Below are 27,699 nucleotides of genomic sequence, written 5' to 3' on the forward strand. Positions count from 1 at the left end.
CGCTCTGCTTTCTGCTCCCTCTCTATACGGCCCATGCTGTAACTCATTTCTGTCCCCTCTATATGCAGCTCATCTTGCATTATATATCTCCATTTTGTCCCCTATATATATACAGCCGATAAAAGATTTATCATGTTTGCTAGATTAGACCTTCCTGTACTTTTGCTTCCTTGTTGGTTAGGTTAGTAAACAATTTCAGGCCATTTTAATTAGGTATGATTGATGCACACAGTTTGTTTCTTAAACTCTGCATGCAATTTTCTATTTGAGAGTTTGATTTGGCTAATATACTCTGATCTAAGTTTAATCTCACTTAAAAGCATTAAAAAGTGCTATAAATAGGGATTTTTGTGTGTACTCACCGTAAAATCCTTTTCTCCGAGCCACTCATTGGGGGACACAGGACCATGGGTGTTATGCTGCTGTCACTAGGAGGCTGACACTAAGCTGAGACAAAAAAAGGTTAGCTCCTCCCCTGCAGTATACACCCTCATGCTGGCTTCCAGAGACCCAGTTCAGTGCAAAAGCAGTAGGATAATAAAATATTAAGTAACATTAGAGTATAACATGTCAACAAAACAGTCAAAAACTAAAAAAGGTAACGATCCGTAAGGCTACCAGGGTGGGTGCTGTGTCCCCCAATGAGTGGCTCGGAGAAAAGGATTTTACGGTGAGTACACACAAAAATCCCTATTTCTCCTTCGCCACATTGGGGGACACAGGACCATGGGACGTCCCAAAGCAGTCCCTGGGAGGGAAACAATACAACCAAATAACTCCGTGTACCATCTGACCACAAATGCGCAACGGCCGCTTGCAGAATAAGTCTGCCAAGGGCCGCGTCCGTAGAGGAGTGAATGTGGACATTGTAGTGCTTTGTGAAGGTATGCAGGCTGGACCACGTAGCAGCCTTGCACACCTGTTCCGCTGTAGCCTGGTGCCGGATGGCCCAGGAAGCACCCATCGACCGAGGGGAGTGTGCTCTAATCCCCGCTGGGATAGGACTGCCCCTGACCCGATAGGATTCCTGGATAGCAGATCGAATCCATCTGGCTATCGTGGCTTTAGACGCAGCCAAACCCTTTCTGTGACCCTCCGGGAGCACGAAAAGGGCGTCCGATTTTCTGAAATGAGCAGTTCTGGAAATGTACCTCCTAAGAGCCCGTACCACGTCCAGGGTATGAAGGGCTTTTTCAACTCTGTGTTTTGGCTGCGGGCAAAAAGAGGGAAGAATGATGTCCTCGTTAAGGTGAAAAGATGAGACCACCTTAGGAAGAAAGGCCGGAGAAGGGCGTAGGACTACCTTGTCCTGATGGAAGGCAAGAAAAGGAGCCCGGCAGGATAAAGCGGCCAATTCTGAGACCCGTCTGATAGACGTTACGACTACGAGGAAGGCAACCTTCCAGGAGAGGACAGAAAGCGGAACGTCCTGAAGGGGTTCAAATGGAGGTTCCTGAAGAACCCCCAGGACCAAGTTGAGATCCCAGGTCTCTAACGGCATTCTGTAGGGGGGTACCACATGGGAGACCACCTGAATGAAAGTCTTGACTTGAAGGTTGGCAGCGATCCTGCGTTGGAACAACACGGATAACGCCGAGATCTGACCTTTGAGGGAACTCAGTGCCAAGCCGGAATCCAAACTGGACTGAAGGAAATCCAAGATGCAAGGGATTGAGAAGACTAGCGGAGGGAGACCTCGGAGCCTGCACCATGAGAAGGTGGTCTTCCAGGCGCGGTGGTAAATGGAAGCGGAAGACGCCTTGTGAGCGCTTAGCATGGTGGGAATGACCTGCTGAGAGAAACCAGCTCGAGTTAGAATCCAGGTTTCAACAGCCACGCCGTTAAACGTAGGGCCCCTGAGCTCTGGTGGCAGATCGGTCCTTGGCGAAGCAGGTCTGGGCGGTCTGGTAACCGCCAGGTGACGTCGGCTAGGAGCTGAACGAGCTCCGCGTACCAAGCGCGACGTGGCCAATCTGGGGCGACCAGAATGACTGGAACTCCCTCCGTCTTGATCTTTCGGATCACCTTCGGCAGTAAGGAAGTGGAGGAAACACATATGGGAGTTGAAACTGATTCCAAGGGAATATCAGCGCGTCCACTCCGATGGCCTGAGGATCCCGAGAACGCGCAATGAAGTTGTGGACCTTGGCGTTCAATCTGGACGCCATCAGATCCACGTCCGGGGTCCCCCAGCGAAGGCAGATCTGTCAAAAAACCTCTGGATGGAGTTCCCACTCCCCCGAGGCAAGGCCCTGGCGGCTCAGAAAGTCCGCCGCCCAGTTTTCGACTCCCGGAATGTGCACCGCGGAAATGGTGGAATGGTTGGTTTCGGCCCAACGAAGAATGTGGGAGACTTCCTGCATTGCCGCCCTGCTGCGGGTACCCCCCTGGTGGTTTATGTAAGCCACCGCTGTGACGTTGTCCGATTGGACTCGTATTGGGTGACCCGCGAGCAGGGCGTGAAAGCGACTCAGGGCAAGTCTGATCGCACGAATCTCCAGGATGTTGATAGGGAGCCTTGACTCCCGAACTGTCCAACGGCCCTGGGCAGAGTGGTGAAGAAACACCGCACCCCAGCCGAGGAGACTGGCGTCGGTAGTTACCACTAACCAGCGGATCGGGAGAAAGGACTTCCCCTGGAGAAGAGATGGACCCAGGGTCCACCATACAAGAGATTGTCTGATCCGCGGAGACAACGGGCAAGGACGGTCGAGAGATGAGAGACTCCTGTCCCAGTTGTCCAGCAGAGCCTGTTGCAAGGGGCGGAGATGGAGTTGAGCGAAAGGAACCGCTTCGATTGCTGCAACCATCTTTCCCAGGATTTTCATGGCAAACCAAATGGGTCGCGGGCGAGGATGGCAGAGCGTTCGGGCTCCTTGCTGAAGCGCTTGGGCCTTGGACCGAGGAAGCAAGACCAGACCCCTTGAAGTGTCCAGGATCATTCCCAGAAATAAGATCCGTCGGGCAGGAACGGGAGAGGACTTGTCCAAGTTGATCAACCAGCCCAGGAGCGAAAGAGAATCCAAGGTAATGTGGACGCTTGCCTCGCAGGCCTGATAAGACGGACCCTTTATGAGGAGGTCGTCTAAGTAAGGCAACACGACGACTCCTCGAGAATGAAGAATGGCAAGGCAGCCACCATGACCTTCGTGAATACCTTGGGTGCCGTGGTGAGACCGAAGGGTAAGGCCGTGAACTGGAAATGGTCCTCTAGAACGGCAAAGCGGAGGAACCTTTGATGTGGCGGGAATATTGGAATGTGAAGATAGGCATCCTTGATATCTATCGATGCCAAGAATTCCCCTCTTTCCATCGAGGAGATGACCGACCTGAGCGATTCCATCCTGAAGTGTCGTACTTTTACGCACTTGTTCAGGAGCTTCAGATCCAAAATGGGGCGCACTTTCCCGTCCTTTTTTGGCACAACGAAGAGGTTTGAGTAGAAACCTTTGAACTTCTCGTGTTCCGGAACCGGAACAATGACCCCGCTCTGGCGGAGGGAGTGAATGGCGCAAAGGAGGGCACGAGACTGAGCTCCCGAACTGGGGAGACGAGAGGGAAAAAACCGAGTTGGAGGAGGAGCGGAGAACTCTATTTTGTAGCCAGACACCAGATCCCTGACCCATTCGTCGTGAACGACGGAGAGCCAGGCTTGCTGAAAAAGAAGTAGGCGTCCGCCTACTCTGGTGGTATCGACTGGCGCCGTTCCCGAGTCATTGAGAAGGGAATCTGGGGGGTCTGGAACCTCTGGTCCTGGGCTGCCTAGGCTTTCCTCGCCAGGACGGATTCGGCCTGAAAGAGGGACGAACGTCTCTGTCTGAGCGAGCGGAACGGTCCGATCTGGAAAAACCGGCAGGATTGGACCAGGCTGGGCTGGTACGAAAGGGCCGAATGCGAAAATATGGCTGGCGCTGGAAGGCCGCCTTGGGCCTCTGTTGGGGAAGGAACTTGCTCTTTCTCCCTGTAGCGTCGGAAATAAGCTGGTCTAGCTTTTCACCAAAAAGACGCCCGCTCTGAAAAGGGAGAGAAATCAGAGATTTTTTAGAGGAGGAATCTGCGCGCCACTCTCTGAGCCAAATAGTCCTTCTGATGGCGGCCTCAAACGCCATCACTGATGCTGCACAATTCGCTGCATCGAGAGATGCGTACATCACGTAATCACCAGCCATGGCTATCTGTTTAGCAAGGTCCGCCATCTCAGACGGGAGATCCTGTTCATGAATGGATTTCGCTAGAGCGTCCGCCCAGGAAACCATTGCCTTGGCCGCCCAAGCCGCGGCGAAGGAGGGAGATAGGGAAGAACCTGAGGCTTCGTACACTGAGCGAGCTAGGGAATCTAGCTGGCGTTCAGTGGGACTCTTAATCGAAGCGCCCTCCGGAACGGATAGGAGCGTTTTGGAAGCAAGGCGCGAAACCGGAGGATCTACTAGTGGGGGATCCGTCCAGTCTTTCACGAGATCTGCTGAAAAAGGATACTTCGATACCAGGTCCTTTTTTCCCGTGAAACGCTTATCAGGACGCTCCCTGTGTCGCCTGACTATATCCAGAAAATCTGGGTGAGAGGCGAAAGTTTTATGAGAATGTTTGGTTCCAGTAAAGGAGACTGCGTGGTCCGGAGCAGAATTAGAGTCATCTACTTTAAGTGCGTGATTGACTGCCACAATGAGGGAGTCAACCGTAGATCTAAACTCCGGAGCCTCCGGGTCTAAGGATACATCAGACTCATATTCAGAGTCGTGAACGCTGCGAGCCCCCAAAGAGGGTGAGCGAGAGGTGGAGCTGCCAGAAGCTGAGTGGCGAGGTGAGCGCTCAGGAGAGGTAGTGCGGATCCATTTTCTGGATGACCGTGCCTCTTTCCGGAGAGAGCGGCCCCTGCTGGCCGACGATTCCCCTGCTACGGAGGGATCTCTTAACACCTGTAACGGGTTGCCCTGTTCCCCAGGAGGGTTCTGAATGGATTTGATGGCATTGGCTAAAAAATCCACGGACTGCGAAAGTGACACGACCCACGCGGGGGGACTAGGTACGCCGGAGTCGGTGGCGGTGGAGGGCTCCTGGGCACATGGGGCATCGCAGGCTGAGCAGAGGGGGGAACTCTGAGGCCGAGGAAGTGGAGCCTGGCAGGTGGTACACGCAGAAAAGAAGGTAGTATGCACCTTAGAGGACTTTTTAGACTTTGACTGGGACATGGTGCACCCTAATGTAAGATAGACCGGGGTCTGAATCTAAGGAAGCGAGGGCGGCGCTGCAGGGGAGAACCTAACGTGGTCTCCTTACCCGAGGTCCTGTGTCCCGCAGAGAGAGAGAAGAGGCGGCGGCGGTGCTGGCGACAGATGACGGAGAAAACGCTGCACGTGTGGGTAGCTGCGGCTGGAGAGCAGGAGCTGCGGCGTGCAGAGGGAAAATCCAAGATGGCCGCCGAGAGTGGGGAGAGGAGATCTCGCAGAGAGCGAGAAGCGCCAGGACCAGGGGGCGGCGCCGTATAAAGACGTGAAATGGGGGACGGAGCCTATTGGGATGCGGCCTGTGCTAGGCCGAAGCCGGGGACTAAATTTTCGGCTTCGGCCCGGCCACTGATGGCCGGAATATAAGGGGCCCGGAAAAACGTGTGCCACCACTAAGAGAGAGCCCTCCGGACCGCAGAACCGGCGACCCCCCCCCCCCCCCCCCCCCCAGACACTTACCCCGATGGAGCAGCTGCTGCGCAAGGGGCCTGAGGTGAGGAGTGCCTGGGGTGAAAGACAGGGACGGTGCAGGGGTTGGGAAGCCTCCATCCACCAACCCCAGAAAAGGGGGTGGAGAGGAACCGTCCACCACCTGAATCAGCCGCATAAGCAGTGGTGATGCAGAGTGTGCTGCACGGACGCCACGGGTAATAGTGCCTCTGTACAGCCGAGGGTGAAACCTGGTAGACAGGGCTGATGTCCGGCAATAAAAAGGCCTGGCTGCAGAAGAGGATACTGGAGGTAAAACACCAGTGCTCGTCTGTACTTCGTGGGGAGATCGGCGCCCGTGAAAGGGACCGTCGCCCAAAAGGGTCAGCTCAGGCAGTGGCTCCCTCGTCGCAGGAGAGGATACGGAGAGGTGAAATTCCCGTGCTCGCCTGTTGTTGGTTCGGGGGAGATCGGAACATGAAAGAATCCGTCGCCCCCTTCGTCCGGATAGAAAGTAAAAATCAGTGTGCCTCCTACGGACACTAAGCTTGAACTGGGTCTCTGGAAGCCAGCATGAGGGTGTATACTGCAGGGGAGGAGCTAACCTTTTTTTGTCTCAGCTTAGTGTCAGCCTCCTAGTGACAGCAGCATAACACCCATGGTCCTGTGTCCCCCAATGTGGCGAAGGAGAAATCTACATTAATATGGAATATGATTGTTGTTGTGTGAATAACCCATTAAAAGAGAACTTGTAACCAGATTTGACAGATATGAAAAACAGCCACCACTTTTCAGGCCAGATATACAGCATTCTATAATGCTGTATATTTGTCCTCAACCAGATCTGAAAGATAAGAAACCGAGCTTTTATTATACTCATCTGTGGGGTGGTCTGGTCCGAGGAGTGTCGCTCTTCTTGGCCTGGTGCCACCGATCTTTTTGCAATACCATCCTGTTTTTTTTGCTTCGTGTGAACGATACATACCTACGTGATCCATACAGTCTCCCACGGCATTGGGCTCCTGCACAAGCGTACATCTCTGCCCTGCCGAGGGCAGAGGAATGTACTGCAGTGCGCAGGCGCCGGGAAACGTCACTGAGCCCCGGCGCATGCACTTTGCAGTACTTTACTATGCCCTAGTCAGGGCAGAGATGTACACCTGTGCAAGAATGCAATGCCGAGAGACTGTGGATATGGTACCACACGAAACAACAAGGAGAACGGTATTGCAAGAAGAAAAGAGGCGCAGGACCAAGAACATTGACACCCCTCTGGCCAGAACGCCCAGCAGATGAGTATAAGAAAAGCTCTTTTATTTCTGGTCGGGCTGGGGCAGATATACAGCATTATAGAATGCTGTACATCAGCCCTGAAAGGTGGTGGCCACATCAGGTCAATCAAACCTAGTGGCAGGTTCCCTTTCAGTCTCAAGTCCTAGACATCAATAATTTAAATGCAATTCTGGACACAGAACAAATTCAGCACACCTTCTAAAATAAATAAAACTTACATAAAAACTGCCAAAACATCTCTCTTCAACACCTGCTCAATTTTAAGGAAACTACTCAATGGAAATCAAATAAATGGAAAAACAAAACAAAAAACATATACACCCTACCGGACTCCCAGTTTTTGGTTGATTTGTCCTGTTTGGAGCACATGAATAAAATGTTTTAGATAAAACATGTATGCAGACCAGGACAAGTTTTTACATATAGAGCCAACCATTTCCACCGAGGCATTGACCATATGTTCATGCTGAAAAACAAGAAAAAAAGAATATCAGGAATACATAAATGAAATCCCACGTAGCATATACTTGGTAACAACCAATAATGGCAGCAATTACTGTGTTTGAAAGCGGCCATTTAACAACTTTCTATATAATCTCTAAGGCAGGGGTCTCAAACACGTGGGTGTCGCATGACTTCCTGCATACCACTGTACATGTACAGTGCGATAATAGCAATAACTCACAAGCGGAACTGACCCCATCATCAGCAGGTATCAGAAGCATATCATAGGGGACACTGTGATGCAGGCAATCTACTATATAATTGTCTAAGGGTCACTTCCGTCTTTCTGTCTGTCTGTCCTCCTGTCTGTCATGGATATTCATTGGTCGTGGCCTATGTCTGTCATGGAAATTCACGTCGCTGATTGGTCGCGGCAAAACAGCCAATCAGCGACGGGCACAATCCGGAAGAAAATGGCCGCTCCTTCCTCAGAGTAAAGCACTCTGTTAACGCTGCTATTAACCCTGTGTGACCAACATTTTACTATTCATGCAGCCTATGCAGCATGAATAGTAAAAATATCTAATGTTAAAAATAATCATTAAAAAAAAAAAAATAGTTACATACTCACCCTCGGTTGCCCCCGGATCGAAGCAACCGGTTACTGATGCTCCTCGCGACGCCCTGGTGACCGCTCCATGCATTGCGGTCTTGCGAGATGATGACGTGTGGTCTCGCGAGACCGCTACGTCATCATCTCGCGAGACCGCAATGCACTCTTCAGACCACAGCGCGCGACGAGCATCGGTAACCGGCCGCTTCGATCCGGAAGGCGAGTATGTAACTATTTTTTATTTTAATTCTTTTGTTTAACAGGGATATGGTGCGTACTGCGTGGCTCTGGGCGATGTACTGCGTGGCTCTGGGCGATGTACTGCGTGGCTCTGGGCGATGTACTGCGTGGCTCTGGGCGATGTACTGCGTGGCTCTGGGCGATGTACTGCGTGGCTCTGGGCGATGTACTGCGTGGCTCTGGGCGATGTACTGCGTGGCTCTGGGCGATGTACTGCGTGGCTCTGGGCGATGTACTGCGTGGCTCTGGGCGATGTACTGCGTGGCTCTGGGCGATGTACTGCGTGGCTCTGGGCGATGTACTGCGTGGCTCTGGGCGATGTACTGCGTGGCTCTGGGCGATGTACTGCGTGGCTCTGGGCGATGTACTGCGTGTCTGTGCTGTATACTACGTCGCTGGAAAACATACTACGTGGCTGGGCAATATACTACGTGGCTGGGCAATATACTACGTGGCTGGGCAATATACTACGTGGCTGGGCAATATACTACGTGGCTGGGCAATATACTACGTGGCTGGGCAATATACTACGTGGACATGCATATTCTAGAATACCGGATGCGTTAGAATCGGGCCACCATCTAGTGATTGGTATAAGCACTGATCATGATGATTTAACTATCTGGGAATAGCTGTGTATAGTGACAGTACAATCTAGATGGCTATTTGAGGGAGGGGACTCCCTCTTTAGTCCTATCGGCTCCTCAAGAACATGGGGTGCCAGTAGTTGACATGGAAACTTAAAGCAAAGTTAATGTTCATCAAGTTTGCCATCTACAGTGGCCTGTAAGGACCGGCGATGAGCAGGGTCTAACAGATGAAATTTCAGTGTAAAAATGAAATCTCTAATATCCTGCAGTACAGAAGTATTGCAGGAGATTAGATCAGTAATCAGGCAAGTAAAAGTTAAATATAAGAACTAGGTATTGCTGTGTCCGAAACAACCTAAGCTATAAAAGTATACCATAACCCACACGACGAACACTGTAAAAGAGAAAAAATAAACACCAAAAAGTGTAGACTTTTCATTATATTGACATAGAAAACATGGAATAAAAAGATCAAAAAGTTGTGTAGGAATAAAAGAAAGAGTATCACTAAAAATGTAATCTTGTTGCACAAGGAATGTGATGATTCAACTTCAATTTTTTTTTTATGTGGGCCCATTTACCAAGCTGAGTTTGAGACCCCAACTAAGGGTAACGTCACATAGTGGCATTTTGATTGCTACGACGGCACGATCCGTGACGCTCCAGCATCGTAACAATATCGCTCCAGCGTCGTAGACTGCTGTCACACTTTGCAATGTACGACGCTGGAGCGATAATTTCATGACGTATGTGCGATGTAGAAGCCGTTGGTTACTATGCGCACATCGTATACAATATCGTACACACCTTTGTTACACCATGCGATCATGCCGCCACAGCGGGACACTAGACGACGAAAGAAAGTTTCAAACGATCTGCTACGACGTACGATTCTCAGCGGGGTCCCTGATCGCAGGAGCGTGTCAGACACTGCGAGATCGTAACTATATCGCTGGAACGTCACGAATCATGCCGTCGTAGCGATCAAAATGCCACGGTGTGACGGTACCCTAAGGCATATACATTTGCATTTTCCTCCAATCAACTTAGGAGTGAATCAGAGCTGCAGACAGAACATAATTTCAACAGTCAGCTATACATATTTAACAATAAAACATGCCATTATTTTCCCTCACATATAACAGCTATACACAGGCCAAGTAATAGACGGACAATGGCTGGGGGCATTGATTTGAGCTCCAGCTCTGAATATGACAAAGTATCTGTGGAACGTCCTGCACCCATAGAGACACCACATAGAAGCCTACGGGACTTAAAGAATCTGCTGCCAATACCAAAGGACCTACAGAGATCCTATAAATCCCAGAGCTGTAGGGTGAGTTATTAGGCTGTTAGGTTAAGTGTCATGGCTGAACTGTGTATGTATGTGTCAGTTAGATACCTCTAGTTATGCCTGTATTACCTAAGTGGGAAAACCCTTTTAAGTCAAAGCTTACCGCAAAAACTATGCTTACTACATACCTTATGCATTTTTTCATCAAATATAGTACTGGTCGCATATGGCATTATGTAATTTTGCATGGACTTGGAGGACAATATTACATTTCCTTCAAATAAATGACTTGCTAGTTTCCTCAATGCTCGTGCTCTCCTGTGAATCTATAAAAAGAAAAAGAAAAAAAATTACTAATAAATTCTGAGGAATTGTGCCAAACTCCTGTGAAAAATTACAATTCAGACCTGGATGTGTTTCATATTCTCGAAGAAGTCCATTTCAGGATCGTTGTAATCTGTAAGCTTAACCAAATCTGCGAACTCTGGATGCCCCGGGAATGTTCGGATCAAATTAGATAGCAAAGTGGTGTAATCTTGCTGAACAGTCTGTTAAAGGAAAGGGTTTAGTTAGACTCTGTTCACAACAAACTTACTTTAAAGTGGAAACACAACAGCATATTTGTGTCATTCTTCCAGAAAATCTCCCTACAAGAATCACTACAAGAATGACTTCTAAGTTGCTGCAGCTTCTTACAATAAATCATAAACTGCATCCCCTCAATACCTGAGGCCTAACAATTCACAATACCTGAAAATCAGAGCCCTAACGGTTCACAATACCTGAGGATCAGAGCCCTAACGATTCACAATACCTTAAGATCAGAACCCCAACGATTCACAATACCTGAAGATCAGAACACTAACGATTAACAATACCTGAAGATCAGAGTCCTAATGATTCACAATACCTGAAAATCAGAGTCCTAACAATTCACAATACCTGAAGATCAGAGCCCTAACGGTTCACAATACCTGAGGATCAAAGCCCTAACGATTCACAATACCTTAAGATCAGAACCCCAACGATTCACAATACCTGAAGATCAGAACACTAACGATTAACAATACCTGAAGATCAGAGTCCTAACAATTCACAATACCTGAAGATCAGAGCCCTAACAATTCACAATACCTGAAGATCAGAGCCCTAACGATTAACAATACCTGAAGATCAGAGCCCTAACGGTTCACAATACCTGAAGATCAGAGCCCTAACGATTAACAATACCTGAAGATCAGAGCCCTAACGGTTCACAATACCTGAAGATCAGAGCCCTAACGGTTCACAATACCTGAAGATCAGAGCCCTAACGGTTCACAATACCTGAGGATCAAAGCCCTAACGATTCACAATACCTGAAGATCAGAACCCTAACGATTCACAATACCTGAAGATCAGAGCCCCAACGATTCACAATACCTGAAGATCAGAGCCCTACTGCACTTGTCTACGGAGTGGCAGCCAGAATTCACATACAAATTAAAGAGAATCTCAACCAATGCTGCAATGACCGTGGCATGTGTCAAGGCCTCATTCTAGAGATGGGGCAGATCACACTGGTGGAATTCCCATATAAATTGGATTTATGACATCATGTGGATATGCATTAAATGTATGACAAGTGAATAACAGTTTAAGGAGCTGCTATGGTCAAGTGAAAAGTATATATTTATTAGACAAATCTGCTCACGAGTTAGCAGAGTATCCTTGGCATGCTCGAATGCTATGTTCAGGTCGCCGTGGCTGCATGTCTCGCAGCTGTTCGACATCCACAACACATGTAAGGATTGCTTGTTTGTTAGACAATCCCTTCATGTGTTGCGGCTGTTGAACAGCCATGAGACATGCAGCTGCGGCGACCTGAACATAGAGCATCTTTGGTATGCCTGAATACTATTGGCACACGAGTGTGATCAGATAACTGCTAACCCAAGCACGCTCGCTCATCACTAATGAACACTTTTTATCATATTATTGTAAGATTATTATTGCAACTATGTACCTCAACTTTACTTTTGAGGCCGTTCCTCAAGCTCTCAAGTAGAGTGCGATGAATGATCTCCTGGTAGTCTTCCTCCGTATGCTTTACTGCAGCCAGCTGCTTCATAACACTGGTAAGCAGAAGTCCTGCATTGTCACTTAAAGACATGTCGCCAAGCTAAAACATGAAACATTTTACAGCATTATTGTGATTGGAAAGTCAAGAGAACAAGGTTATGCCAACACTTAATACTGATATGCTATACGCCTAACAATAACTCACGCACCGCTTTACACTAGACTTAAGGGGGTCGTCAGATAGCAAAATTCTATCTCAAAAGGATGAGTGTAAACAGATGGGCCACTGACCCCAGTGAGAGGGGTAAGCAGACAAAATAAGTCGTTTTTGGGGAGGAATATATGATAGTAAAAATAGTAGAGATGAGGAAATAAGTTTGCAGGACCCAGGACCAGCAGCCGCTTGAGTATTCCTTGGCTGCTAGACCATGGGACGGCGAAACTATTTGCTCATCTTTAAATAATATCACTGTATTGAACTTTTTTTTTTTACACCATCAGTGAACCCCTTTAGCCCACAAAGAAAGGTAAATGAAGGCATACAATTATTAAGGACATGTTTATTCCATTTTATGAACTATAACCCCAAAGTTAAGATTTACCTGTATTGTGTAAAAACAGTTATGCATAAGTGGAAGAATGTAGTTCACATCTATAGACTTCATCTCCTTGATGAAGGCAGTTGCTTGTTGGAAGGCTGTTAGTCTGACATCAAAGTGTATATCATCCAAATGTTTCTGATCAAAGGCATTTAACTGTGTAGAAAATAAAAAAATAAAAGTTTAATTCAAGCCTTATGAAATAAAAAGTGCCATTCAAAATACATAAAAATTGCTACAAACCTTGACAGCAACATCAGTGACACGCTGTAATTGAGGATCAAGTTCAGAGAGGACCTAAAAAAAACAAACAGATGAGTACTAAATGATATCTTATTTTTCAGGCTGTAGGACGCAACCCGGGTTTAGACATCTGAAAATAGGGAAATAGATCTATTGTTAGTGTTTTTCTGCAGAAAGTGTGTTATATTCCGTATATACTCGAGTATAAGCCGAGATTTTCAGTCTGAACAGTCACTGCACAGAGACAGAAGACACAGCGGCGCGCGGTGGTGGAACGGGGACAGGTGAATATCGCAAGTGCCGGGTGTCTCCGCGTGCTCAGGACAAGAGGTATGTCTTTTTTTTTTTTTTTTTTTATCGCAGCAGCATATGGGGCAAATGTTTCTATGGAGCATCTTATGGGGCCATAACCTTTGTGCAGCATTATATGGGGCATATATTTGTATGAAGAACTTATGGGGCCCATCATAAACTTTATGGAGCACTATATGGGGCATATTTTATTATGGAGCATCTTATGGGGCCCATCATGAACCTTATAAAGCATTATACACTATGTTCCAAATTATTACGCAGATGACAATTTTCTCACATTTTCCTAAATGGTCGGTGCAAATGACAGTCAGTTTAATAAAAGTCATCACCCGTTAAAGGATACATCAAATTTTATTGAAGAAACCTCCCAATGATAACAGTATAATCTCCAAAATGAATAAAAACTCAAAATGCATTGTTCCAATTTATTAGGCACAGTAGAATTTCTAAGCATTTGATGTTTTAAAGATCTGAAAATGCTCATTTGTGGAATTTGCAGCATTAGGAGGTCACATTCACTGAACAAAAAAGTTATTTAACTCCAAAACATCCTAACAGGCCAAGTTACATGTTAACATAGGACCCCTTCTTTGATATCACCTTCACAATTCTTACATTCTTGAGTTTTTGGAGAGTTTCTGCTTGTATTTCTTTGCATGAAGTCAGAATAGCTTCCCAGAGCTGCTGTTTTGATGTGAACTGCCTCCCACCCTCATAGATCTTGTGCTGGATGATACTCCAAAGGTTTTCTATAGGGTTTAGGTCAGGGGAAGATGGTGGCCATGAGTTTATCTCCTTTTATGCCCATAGCAGCCAATTACTCAGATGTATTATTTGCAGCATGAGATGGGGCATTGTCATGCATGAAGATGATTTTGCTCCTGAAGGCATGTTTCTGCTTTTAGACCATGGAAGAAAGTTGTCAGTCAGAAACGCCATTTACTTTACAGAGGTCATTTTCACACCTTCAGGAACCTTAAAGGGCCCCACCAGCTGTTTCCCCATGATTCCGGCCCAAAACATGATTGATTTCTCCACCTCCTTGCTGACGTCGCAGCCTTGTTGCGACATGGTGGCCATCCACCAGCCATCCACTACTCCATCCATCTGGACCATCCGGGGTTGCTCGACACTCATCAGTAAACGAGACTGTTTGAAAATTAGTCTTCATGTATGTATGGGCCCACTTTAAACATTTCTGCTTATGAACACTGTTTAGGGATGGCCGAATAGTAGGTTTATGCACCACAGCAAGCCTTTGAAGGATCATACACCTTGAGGTTGGAGGGACTCCAGAGGCACCAGCAGCTTCAAATAACTGTTTGCCGCTTCGTAATTGTATTTTGGCAGCTACTCTCTTAATCCAATGAATTTGTCTGGCAGAAACCTTCCTCATTATGCCTTTATCTGCATGAACTCTGTCTGTGCTCTGTTTCAGTCACAAATCTCTTTATAGTATGATGATCACAAAGTTTTTGTGAAGTATCTAATTTTTTCATACCTTGTCCAAGGCATTGCACTATTTAACGCTTTTCAGCAGCAGAGAGATCCTTTTTATTGCTCATATTGCTTGAAACCTTTGGCCTGCTTAATAATGTGGAACATCATTTTTAAGTAGTTTTCCTTTAATTAGAATCACCTGGAAAACTAATTATCACATGTGTTTAAGATTGATTTCAGTTATCTATTGAGCCCTGAGACACAATACCATCCACAAGTTTATTTGAAAAACAAAACAATTAAATCTTTATGACACTTAAATCCAATTTGCATAATAATTTGGAACAGAGTGTATAGGGCACCTGATTCAATATGGATATTCAAAAACACTTAACCTACTGATGTTTCAATTAAATTTTACTTTTATTGGTATCTATTTTTATTTTTGAAATTTACCAGTAGCTGCTGCATTTCCCACCCTAGACTTATACTTGAGTCATTAAGTTTTCCCATTTTTATGTGGCAAAATTAGGGGGGGGTCTCGGCTTATACTCAGGTCGGCTTATACTCGAGTATATATGGTACATATAGCACACACATCATTTACAATCTCCGTCACGCAGGAATATGCACATCATTGCTGCATACACAGTACATGTACGCTCAGCTTTGGTTTATGTATACACACCAACAGGTCTCCTACATCAACACACATACAGCTCTGCTACATCAGCACACACTATAGACATTACCATTGCCTAATATTTTTCCCAGGCATGTCAAGTAAAAGGTCCGTAAGCTACTCAGGATGTGCAGCATCAGTGCAGGTCCTGGTAGCTTTCTTTACTGCCTAGCACCAATCAGATAGATCAGTGTTGGGCAGTAAGTGGTACAGGAGTACGCTCTGTCATTGGGAAGACCACTGTATCAGCAATCTCCTCAATTATATGAGGCAGCCTTCAGACTGTAAAGACACAAACTCTTTAGCAAAATTTGTTATTGGTAAAGACTGAGTCTTGTAGTCCCAAAAATATGGTAAGTATATTTTATCAAGACCAAATGCATACATTACCTGAAATGTAGTACAAAGCGTCTGCCGGGATAACTTATTCTGAACTACAGCAAATAATTTGCTTAGCGGCTTTAAGAAACTTGAGGGATTTACACAATGCCTTAACAAATTCTGCACGGTCTCCAGGATGTCCACTTCAGTGTCCTAATAGGAAAACAACCTGACTTGTTATGCAATTCTTTTGTTTGCTTTTTACATTGCATTTTTGTGGTGGAGGTGCGGTGACTGAAAAATGTCAATTCTGGCACTTTAGTTATTTATATATATTTTTTTGATTTATGGTATTTACCACCATACCTTTGCAGTCTTGCTGATTACACAAATATGTCTAGTTTTTAATATCTTTAAAATTTAAAGACAGAAAACTAGGAAACTAGGGTGATTCAAATTGTTATGTTTTATTTAAGCGATTTTATTTGACATTAGTTTAATGGATACCACATTCTAAGTCAGGTATGAGGCGGAGCGTGCCCCAGTGGGTGGCAACTGTGTTTTCCAGATTGCATAAGCTGTTCATAGCAAGGATCAGACCTTGCTCTGATTGCTGCTGTTGAACCAAAACAAATATCTAACAGATTGTGGCGTGGTGTGTATAAAAGAAGAGTGACGCAAAGGAAAGAAGTTAAATCATAATATATTTGATAGTTGCCTACATGGTTCATAGCAATGCTGCCAGAAGGGAAACCCCACCAGGTAAGATAGTGGTTGTCACCTGTTCCCAATTTTTCTAAAAACTTGGTGTCTATAATTCTATACTTGTATAACCTTTAGGATCAAATTTGCTTAATGTATCTAATCTAAGAGTGGAATAGTTCAGGAGCCATGCAGAATGTGGCCACGGTATATATTAACACAGTTTACAAGCAAATTGCTCATGTATATTAGAGTTTAATTCAAACAGCCAACTTGTTGCTACACAGATTGCACTGACGTTTTACCTAGAACAACACTGTATAACTTTAATCACTCACCTGCGACAAGTTACTTTTATGCAAGTAAGATATAAGGAGCCCTATGAGTAGGTTACTTTGTTCTTTGTCTTGGATAAATTTGCTAATCCTATGAGTTAAAGACAAACAAAAAAATAAAACAAAAATAGATTCCAATAACATTTTATCATCCATGCCTTGATGCACCTGTATGACTCAAAAGAGACTGCATACAACATAGGAGAGGCACTGTTTTACATACATACACTATTTTATATACAAACAGTGATCTAGTTCAAGTGTATATTTCTGTTAATGTCGATGATGGCTTACAGCCAATGAAAACCCAAAAGTCATTATCTCAGTAAATTAGAATAAATGACAAAAACACCTGCAAAGGCTTCCTAAGTATTTTAAAAGGTCCCTTAATCTGTTTCAGCAGGCACCACAATCATGGGGAAGACTGCTGACTTGACAGATGTTAAGAAGGCAGTCTCACACTCCTCAAGGACGGTAAGCCACAAAAGGTCATTTGCTAAAGAAGCAGGCTGTTCACAGAGTGCTGTATCCAAGCATATTAATGGAAAGTTGAGTGGAAGGAAAAAGTGTGGTAGAAAAAGGTGCACAAGCAACCGGAATAACAGGATTTTTGGTTGCTTACCGTAAAATCGGTTTCTTGGAGCCTCCATTGGGGGACACAGGAACCATGGGTGTATGCTGCTGCCACTAGGAGGCTGACACTATGCAAATAAAAAAAAGTTAGCTCCTCCTCTGCAGTGTACACCCCACCGACTGGCATTATACTCTTCAGTTAGTGAGAAAGCAGTAGGAGAAAAATAACAAGGTTGAAAAACCATAACCACAAACTTGAGAACTTTTTGGAAGTGCATTTGAACAGCAAGGTTGATTGCTGTTGAGGGGAACTAGAAAAAAAAAAAAATCTATAAATCTTCAGCAGAGCGAGTGTGAGCGAGCTGAGTGTGTCCTGAGCGTAAGTGTGGACGGCGGTAAGTGTGACTTGTGATTCAGTGACTTTGGATTCAGGGAGTTTCCAGGGGAGGAATTGCTGTCTGATTTTTATTAATACTTTGTATTTATTTATTTATTTTTTTTTAATTGAACTGTTCTGTCTGGTGCAATCCCCATTAGGAAATGTGCTCCACGATTGTTAATGCCATCCAGTGCACATCTTGCCACATGTATGCAGTCCTTGAGCAGCCGATCGAGGGTGCATACTGCTGTGCGAGATGTGAGCACGTTGTGCATTTGGAAACCCAGATTCTGACTCTAAATGTGCAGCTGGCAACACTGAGATCCATAGACAATATGGAGAGGAGTCTTCTGCTCACGGAGCAGACGCTCAATGGGACAGATGAGGGGGGTGATGGTGGGATGGAGCTGCAGGACAATGAAGTAGCAAGCTGGGTGACAGTTAGGAAGCGGGGTAGAGGGAAGAGTGCCAGGGAGGCTAGTCCTGATCTGGAACACCCCAATAAGTTTGCTAAGTTGGCAGATGAGGGGGGTGCCAGTACAGGGGTAGCACTGCTGCAGCCAGGCATGTCCTCTGAAAGCCGGAGGAGTGACTGCTCCAGTAAGGAGGGAAATAGGAGAGCAGGGCAGGCCAGACAGGTGCTGGTAGTGGGGGACTCAATTATTAGGGGAACAGATAGGGCAATCTGTCACAAAGACAGGGATCGTCGAACGGTGTGCTGCCTACCTGGCGCTCGAGTCCGACACATCGCTGATCGGGTGGACAGATTATTGGGAGGGGCTGGTGAGGACCCAGCGGTCATGGTGCACATTGGCACTAATGACAAAGTTAGAGGTAGGTGGAAGGTCCTTAAAGATGATTTCAGGGAATTAGGCTGCAAGCTGAAAGCAAGGACCTCCAACGTGGTATTTTCCGAAATACTGCCGGTACCACGTGCCACGCCAGAGAGGCAACGGGAGATTAGGGAGGTTAATAAGTGGCTCAAGAATTGGTGTAGGAAAGAGGGGTTTGGGTTCCTGCAGAACTGGGCCGACTTCTCAGTTGGCTACAGGCTCTACGCTAGGGACGGGCTGCACCTCAATGGGGAGGGTGCAGCTGTGCTGGGGGAGAGAATGGCTAGAAGGTTGGAGGAGTGTTTAAACTAGGAATTTGGGGGGAGGGTATTCATTTTATAGGAGGGGAAGATAGTGCAGACAGAGACCTGGGCACAAATAAGGAAGTTGGGGGTGGCGGTGGCATGGGGGTTGGGGTCAGAACAGTTAATAATTTAAGAAATAGAAGTACAGAGAGGAACATAAAGTGCATGTATACTAATGCCAGAAGCCTCGCCAACAAAATGGACGAATTAGAACTAATGTTGTTGGAGCATAATTATGACATGGTGGGGATATCTGAAACGTGGCTGGATGAGAGCCATGACTGGGCTGTTAACTTGCAGGGCTACAGCCTGTTCAGAAATGACCGTACAGATAAGCGAGGGGGAAGGGTGTGTCTATATGTAAAATCATCCTTAAAACCCATCCTGCGCGATAATATAGGTGAATTTAATGAAAATGTAGAATCCCTGTGGGTGGAGATAAGGGGAGGGGGAAAAAATAATAAATTACTGATAGGGGTTTGTTATAAATCTCCAAAAATAATGGAAGCAATGGAGAATATCCTCGTAAAGCAAATAGATGAAGCTGCGACTCAAGGAGAAGTCATTATTATGGGGGACTTCAACTACCCTGAAATAGATTGGGGAATAGAAACCTGCAGTTCCAGCAAAGGTAATCAGTTTTTGACAATTATGAGAGACAATTACCTTTCACAACTGGTTCAGGACCCAACAAGAAGGGGGGCACTGCTAGACCTAATATTAACCAACAGGCCAGACCGCATATCAAATATAAGGGTTGGGGGTCACTTGGGAAATAGCGATCACAAAATAATAAGTTTTCAAGTATCCTTTAAAAAGATGTGTAGTAGAGGGGTTACAAGGACACTAAACTTCAGGAGGGCAAATTTCCAACGGATGAGAGAGGATCTTGGTGCAATTAACTGGGACGATATCCTGAGACACAAAAATACACAAAGAAAATGGGAGACGTTTATTAGCATCCTGGATAGGACCTGTGCACAGTATATACCGTATGGGAATAAACATACTAGAAATAGGAGGAAACCAATATGGCTAAATAGAGCTGTAAGGGGCGCAATAAGTGACAAAAAGAAAGCATTTAGAGAATTAAAGGAAGTAGGTAGTGAGGAGGCATTAAATAAATACAGAAAATTAAATAAATTCTGTAAAAAGCAAATCAAGGCAGCAAAGATTGAGACAGAGAGACTCATTGCCAGAGAGAGTAAAAATAATCCTAAAATATTCTTTAACTACATAAATAGTAAGAAACTAAAAAATGATAGTGTTGGCCCCCTTAAAAATAGTCTGGGTGAGATGGTGGATGAGGATGAGGAAAAAGCCAATATGCTAAATGACTTTTTTTCATCAGTATTTACACAAGAAAATCCCATGGCAGACAAAATGTCTAGTGATAAAAATTCCCAATTAAATGTCACCTGCTTAACCCAGCAGGAAGTGCGGCGGCGTCTAAAAATCACTAAAATTGACAAATCTCCGGGCCCGGATGGGATACACCCTCGAGTACTGCAGGAATTAAGTACAGTCATTGATAGACCATTATTTTTAATCTTTAAAGACTCCATAATAACAGGGTCTGTGCCACAGGACTGGCGTATAGCAAATGTGGTGCCAATATTCAAAAAGGGGACAAAAACTGAACTCGGAAATTATAGGCCAGTAAGCTTAACCTCTACTGTGGGTAAAATCCTGGAGGGCATTCTAAGGGATGCTATACTGGAGTATCTGAAGAGGAATAACCTCATGACCCAGTATCAGCACGGGTTTACTAGGGACCGTTCATGTCAGACTAATTTGATCAGTTTCTATGAAGAGGTAAGTTCCAGATTGGACCAAGGGAACCCAGTGGATGTAGTGTATATGGACTTTTCAAAAGCTTTTGATACGGTGCCACACAAAAGGTTGATACATAAAATGAGAATAATGGGGATAGGGGAAAATATGTGCAAGTGGGTTGAGAGCTGGCTCAGGGATAGGAAACAAAGGGTGGTTATTAATGGAGCACACTCGGACTGGGTAGCGGTTAGCAGTGGGGTACCACAGGGGTCAGTATTGGGCCCTCTTCTTTTTAACATATTTATTAATGACCTTGTAGGGGGCATTCAGAGTAGAATTTCAATATTTGCAGATGACACTAAACTCTGCAGGGTAATCAATACAGAGGAGGACAATTTTATATTACAGGTTGATTTATGTAAACTAGAAGCTTGGGCTGATAAATGGCAAATGAGCTTTAATGGGGATAAATGTAAGGTCATGCACTTGGGTAGAAGTAATAAGATGTATAATTATGTGCTTAATTCTAAAACTCTGGGCAAAACCGTCAATGAAAAAGACCTGGGTGTATGGGTGGATGACAAACTTAAATTCAGTGGCCAGTGTCAGGCAGCTGCTACAAAAGGCAAATAAAATAATGGGATGCATTAAAAGAGGCATAGATGCTCATGAGGAGAACATAATTTTACCTCTATACAAGTCACTAGTTCGACCACACTTAGAATACTGTGCACAGTTCTGGTCTCCGGTGTTTAAGAAAGACATAGCTGAACTGGAGCGGGTGCAGAGAAGAGCGACCAAGGTTATTAGAGGACTGGGGGGTCTGCAATTCCAAGATAGGTTATTACACTTGGGGCTATTTAGTTTGGAAAAACGAAGACTAAGGGGTGATCTTATTTTAATGTATAAATATATGAGGGGTCAGTACAAAGACCTTTCTGATGATCTTTTTAATCATAGACCTGAAACAGGGACAAGGGGGCATCCTCTGCGGTTGGAGGAAAAAAGGTTTAAGCATAATAACAGACGCGGATTCTTTACTGTAAGAGCAGTGAGACTATGGAACTCTCTGCCGTATGATGTTGTAATGAGTGATTCATTACTTAAATTTAAGAGGGGACTGGATACCTTTCTGGAAAAGTATAATGTTACAGGGTATATACACTAGATTCCTTGATAGGGCGTTGATCCAGGGAACTAGTCTGATTGCCGTATGTGGAGTCGGGAAGGAATTTTTTTCCCCAATGTGGAGCTTACTCTTTGCACATGGGTTTTTTTTGCCTTCCTCTGGATCAACATGTTAGGTTAGGCTATGGGTTGAACTAGATGGACATATAGTCTTCCTTCAACCTTAATAACTATGTAACTATGTAACTATGTAAACGTGAGAACAGTCATAGAACATATAACAAAAACATTGGGAGGGAGCTGTGTCCCCCAATGGAGGCTCCAAGAAACAGATTTTACGGTAAGCAACCAAAAATCCTGTTTTCTTTATCGCCTCTCATTGGGGGACACAGGAACCATGGGACGTCCCAAAGCAGTCCCAAGGGCGGGAAAAACAGACTTCCATCAGGTCAGAGGACTCACCACTGCCGGCTGCAAGATCCTTCTGCCTAGGCTGGCGTCCGCCGAAGCGTAGGTATGGACCTTGTAAAACTTGGCGAACGTGTGGATGGAAGACCAGGTTGCCGCTTTACATAGCTGTAGGGCGGAAGCCCTGTGGTGCACCGCCCAGGAGGCGCCGACTGCCCGGGCGGAGCGAGCCTTGATCCCAGAGGGAGGCACTCTGTTCTTGACCAGGTAAGCCTCCAGAATAGCCGTTCTGATCCAGCGAGCGATAGTCGCCTTAGAAGCCGGCTGGTCTCTGCGCGAGCCATCAGGAATGGCGAAAAGAGAATCCGTCTTCCGGAAAGTGGACGTTCTATCCAGATAGATCTTCACTGCCCTGACAAGGTCCAGCTTGTTCAACGATCGCTCCAGAAGATGAGTCGGAGCTGGACAAAAGGAAGGTAGAACGATGTCCTCGTTGAGGTGGAATGTGGAAACCACCTTAGGAAGAAAGGAAGGCGGAGGCCTGAGGACCACCTTGTCCTGGTGGATAACCAAGAAAGGAGGACGGCAAGAGAGAGCCGCCAACACGGAGACGCGGCGGATAGAAGTGATGGCCACAAGAAAGGCCACCTTCAAGACAGAACTGATAGGGAAACCTCCCTGAGAAGTTCAAAGGGAGGAACCCTCAGAACGTCCAGTACCAGGTTTAAATCCCATGAATCCACAGGGGCCCTGTACGGAGGGACCGCGTGGGCTACTCCTTGAAGGAAGGTCTTAACCTGTGGTCTGGAAGCTAACTGAGGGGAATGAGACGTCCACGGAGCTGTGATGGACGTCCTCGTCTCCTCCGACCGACAGGCTCTGGTAGGCGAGTGGGTGGGGGACGGGGCCAGGACCGGACTTCTGAGCACGCTTGTGTGCTAGGATCTTGGTCCTGGAGAGGGATCTATGAGGATACGGGGTGGCAGTACACGCCGTACTCATAGTCCGCTTTGTGGGACTACAGGTGTGACTGCTCACCCTGTATCCCTTCCGAAAAAAACCTGAAAGAAAACGACGCACATTGAGGTAGATAAGGGTCTAATAAAAGACCCGTGTCCACCTCCTACTGACACCAAGCTAAACTGAAGAGTATAATGCCAGTCGGTGGGGTGTACACTGCAGAGGAGGAGCTAACTTTTTTATTTGCATAGTGTCAGCCTCCTAGTGGCAGCAGCATACACCCATGGTTCCTGTGTCCCCCAATGAGAGGCGATAAAGAAAAGGCTGGGTTCACATTGCGTTAAACCCATCCGTTAGACGAACTATGTTACACCGCGGCATAACGCGTTATCCGTTAACGCTGCCATTGAATCCAATGTCGGACGCATCGCTAGGGCACGCCCACAATGGGCGTGCGCTAGCGATGTGCCGTCATTGAGTGATGGACCCCGAGACGCAGGCTGTGAATAGTCATTACCTTAATGAGCGGGGACACGTGATCACTGGGCCGGAAGAGCTGGTGGCACCAGAATGAGATGCAGCGAGGGCGTGCAGGGAAGGCAAGTAGGATTTGTGCTGGAAGCCAGCAGCTGCGGCTGTAACTGTGCGCGCTATAAGAAAAATTAATATTCACTGCCAGGGCAGTGAATATTCATATATTTTTAGCAGCGGGCACAGTTACAGCCCCTGGCTCATGCCTCTGTGACCCGCACCAGTTTTAATAAACATCAGGGTAAGCAAATTAATTATTCAGTAACAAATCTCTAATAACGAATTACAGTTTTTCCAGGATGCATTAAAGCAATTATGCTAGAACTATTTTATTTCAAGGTAGATTAAAAATGTTACTTGCCTATATAAAATATGGTGAATATATTTTTTTCATTGTCTTAAAATGTACTTACTTTGAAAGGATGCTGAGTTCCTTGCTGACTTGTTTACCAAATTTCCTCTTTTTCATTTTTTCCGCATTCAGCATGCTTTTATTGAGATACTGGAGGAGCACAGGCACGTGGGGTAGAACAAGCTTCACGCCAAAAGTTGGGCACTCTAAGTTCAAAGTATCAACATATTATTACGATGGAGGCCAACACAGAATGTGCAAAGCCAATGAGAAAACTACATGAAGCTCTTGCTTACCATCACCCATATAGGCAGCATCAAGAACAGCGCAGTCATTGACAACCAGGGAAGAGAGGCTTTCAGTTTCCTCAAAGTCTGGGCAGTTCAACAGATTACTAGTTATATCGATAACTACACCTGCTGTTGTGTCCGATAAATTTTTTGTAGATAGCAGAGCAAATGCATTCAGTAGTACATCGAACTCGGGCTGTCCAGGCTTTTGTTTAGCAAGACAAGGAAAATACCTGTCAAAAATATACCCACATAACCATATTATCAAGACAAATAAAGGCACATCTCATGAGTCAAACATTTCAGTTTCTGTTTTGTGCACTGATAAAAATTTGTTTTAATTGAAATAGTTATTAAAAAGCAAATCACTATGTAATAAAAGTGGTCACAAAGCAATTAATGCAATGAGATGAACAATTATTACTCACTGGGTGAATCCCCAGCTGCCCCGGTGTGGTCACACTGGTGATCCTACCAGCAGAGATGGTGTATATTTATTCACAAGACCTGGTTCTGTCGCCATATCAAACTGTGGCAGCAGGGATGGGAGCCCTGTGACCTGCCTCCTAAGTAATGGCAGCCCCAGCATTCCTTTCGATTTGCCGGCCTGGTGTGATGTAATAGTTGCAGTAGGACATGTGACTTTCTGCCAAATCCGCTATTACCGACACGGCCGCTTGACCAGGTCTTGCGAATCGATTCACACCAACTCTACTCAAGTCTTTATTACATGTGCTGCTGTAAGGGCTGGCAAATAATGACAACAGGACAGTTAGAGGGAACCTAACATATCCCTAAACACTAACGTGCAGATATAAAGTTAATCTACATATTAATAGCATTCCAATGCTGTCCAATTATTTTACTAAAAAGTGCAACGAATGGGAAAAAAGTGAACTTTATGACTCGTGAGCAGCTTGCTTTCAGCCATAGATGCGTGTGTGTGGTGGCTACAGTTTCCACTCAATTGTGAGCAGAGGCGGTAATGTAAGTACACCCAGATGTCAAAGCGACGGGAACGTGCCTACAGGCACCTTGCTAGGTACTGAATGATGACTGCTGACACTACACACACACAGGTATCCATCACTGAAAGCGAGTGGCACTCAGGAAAAATAAAGTTAAATTTCTTCCGATAGCAGTACATTCAGCAAGGTGGCTGGACAGCATTGGAACACTGTTAACCTGTAGATTGACACTATATCTGCAGGTTAGTAAAGTTTGGGGGCATTAACAGAATCCCTTCAACAAAGAATGACTGTGTGCACCAAAGAAGAAATTACTTGGAAAACTATAGGCATGTTATTTTATAGAGAAAATCCAGCTCTCCGTTCGTTACTTTGTGGTTCGTAAGCACAGAAAAATGCTCTGTCGTAGCGTGAAAGAAATTAATTTGAAGAAAATCCAGCTCATGAACAGTGAACGTATTTTTATTCACAGAAATGCATTTCAGAGGAATAAAACCAAGATTTTCACGGATCATGGTTTTATTCCAATTTAATGCACCTATGTGAATAAAAATACGTTCACTGTACTCGAGCTGGATTTTCTTCAAATGTTATTTTATTTCTTTAGCGGCTTTGCAGAGCTGTGGAGTCGGAGTCGTGGAGTTGGGAGTAAGAGTCGGTATAAAATGGACCAACTCCAAAATATATAATAAAATAGGTACGGTAGTTCAGTGCAGGATGTGCTGTAATTTTGTAAAGTTATGAAATGTCCTATAAATGTCTGTTATGTTCCCGATCTCGACTTTTAGTGGAGATAAATCTGTGCTGCACTTTATGTACATGCTCAGTAGTGAGGCCGTGCTGTGGAGTCGGAGTTGGAAGTCAGGAAAATTGACAAGTCAGAGTCGGAGTTAGTGGTTAGGCTTACTGACTCCACAGCATGCTGCTTTGTGGACATTTTTTTTTTTTTCAAGCCCTGGTCCTGAATTACAAATTTAAGGGGAATGTATCAGCAGGATTTCAAATCCCAAACTATTTATATCATGTAGCACTTTCAAAGACTGGTCCAGAAATATTTTTACATGGCCAGACTATTCCTCTATTACTGAGAGATCAATGTTTGAATGAGTTTGAAGACCTGAAGTCTCAGTCACTCCAGCTCTATTCCCGCCCAGCGCTTAAATGTTGGCTCCTTTGCCTGAAGTCATACAGCATTCAGGCTTTCAGTCAAGCCGGAGGAGGAGGTGATGCTGGATGGGGAATAGAGCTGGAGTCACAGATCTACAATTTCAATTGCATATCAATTCAAACACTGACTTCTCAGTAATCGAGGAGCGGACTGGCCATGTAAAGGTATTGCTGGACTGGTCTTAAAAAAGCTACATGAAATAGTTTGGGCTGAGAAATCCTGCTGACAGATATGATTTAAATAGCCAGAACAAAGGAAGTATTACTTTAGCGACACAATAATAAGAACTTCCATTGACATGAAAAGATGACAATGCAGTAATTTTCAGGCATGCTGGACTCTCGGCTCCTGAGATTGGTCTAACTTGGACTTAGATAATTACCAAGACCTAGCGTATTTGTAATGAAGAGGAACTAAGCTGCACTACCTGATAGAGTATAGTCATACATCCAAGAAATTACATTTAACAACAAGCTTTTAAAATGGTTATCCGCTACTTTTATATTGATGAGCTATGCTTTAGATAAGGGTACTGCAGATCAGCCCAGACTGAAAAAATAGGAGCTGAGCAGCAGAACCTGGCAGGACCACTAAACCGTAAACAGAAGTGTGCGGTTCCACTATGCACATGGTTTACATTCTATGGCCACCGCCGGAGCTGGTAAACTCTGAACAATGGGGAATCCAGGAGTTGGACTCCAGCCAACCCGATATTGATAACCTATGCAATGGATAGATCATCAAAATCAACATAGTAAACAAACTATATAATGCAATACCTAGCTCCTGGGCACAATTGCATTACCTGGAATACTGACTCCAAACATGAATCAGCTTCAGAACAAAGGAAGGCGAATGCTGACTTTCCAACGCAAGCCTGCAAATCTGTAACATAAAATAACAGAAAGACATATGCAGATGACGCCTAAAATATGTAAATTCATTCTGAATTACATATTAAAACTATATTTACCTGTGGCCAAACCACGGCAAAAAATACAGCGTCAATCTCTTCAGCAGTGTAGGGGTAGGTTTCAAAATCAGTAAAAAATTCAACTATGCGTTTCATTCCAAGACGCCTCAAATTTTTTAGTGGATTAATAAGTTTAAGTTGTATCTATGAAAAACAAATATTTAAGATTAAAGAAAAATGAATACTTCTTTTACTACACTTTCCTACATATCTTTAGCCAAGGAGTGTC

General features: G+C 45.2%; 1 protein-coding gene and 1 long non-coding RNA gene across 2 annotated transcripts in view; one reads left to right on the forward strand and one right to left on the reverse strand.

The window, feature by feature from the left end:
• Positions 1 to 27,699, reverse strand: part of UTP20 (UTP20 small subunit processome component) — a 183,391-nt gene that overhangs the window by 42,783 nt on the left and 112,909 nt on the right. The window contains exons 28-39 of the mRNA XM_069764293.1: positions 27,471 to 27,614; positions 27,303 to 27,382; positions 24,368 to 24,594; positions 24,133 to 24,277; positions 16,830 to 16,917; positions 15,859 to 16,002; positions 13,032 to 13,085; positions 12,792 to 12,944; positions 12,134 to 12,289; positions 10,536 to 10,676; positions 10,317 to 10,454; positions 7,274 to 7,413 (exon numbers count right to left, since the gene is read on the reverse strand). Coding sequence (XP_069620394.1) covers positions 7,274 to 7,413; positions 10,317 to 10,454; positions 10,536 to 10,676; positions 12,134 to 12,289; positions 12,792 to 12,944; positions 13,032 to 13,085; positions 15,859 to 16,002; positions 16,830 to 16,917; positions 24,133 to 24,277; positions 24,368 to 24,594; positions 27,303 to 27,382; positions 27,471 to 27,614 — 1,610 coding nt within the window. The remainder of the gene's footprint in view (positions 1 to 7,273; positions 7,414 to 10,316; positions 10,455 to 10,535; positions 10,677 to 12,133; positions 12,290 to 12,791; positions 12,945 to 13,031; positions 13,086 to 15,858; positions 16,003 to 16,829; positions 16,918 to 24,132; positions 24,278 to 24,367; positions 24,595 to 27,302; positions 27,383 to 27,470; positions 27,615 to 27,699) is intronic.
• Positions 16,420 to 24,334, forward strand: LOC138675773 (uncharacterized). Its single transcript, XR_011320718.1, has 3 exons — positions 16,420 to 16,551; positions 17,227 to 17,300; positions 24,204 to 24,334. It is a non-coding gene; the product is annotated as an uncharacterized lncRNA (long non-coding RNA).

This window comes from Ranitomeya imitator, chromosome 4 (genome assembly GCF_032444005.1).
Source record: "Ranitomeya imitator isolate aRanImi1 chromosome 4, aRanImi1.pri, whole genome shotgun sequence".
Taxonomy (NCBI): domain Eukaryota; kingdom Metazoa; phylum Chordata; class Amphibia; order Anura; family Dendrobatidae; genus Ranitomeya; species Ranitomeya imitator.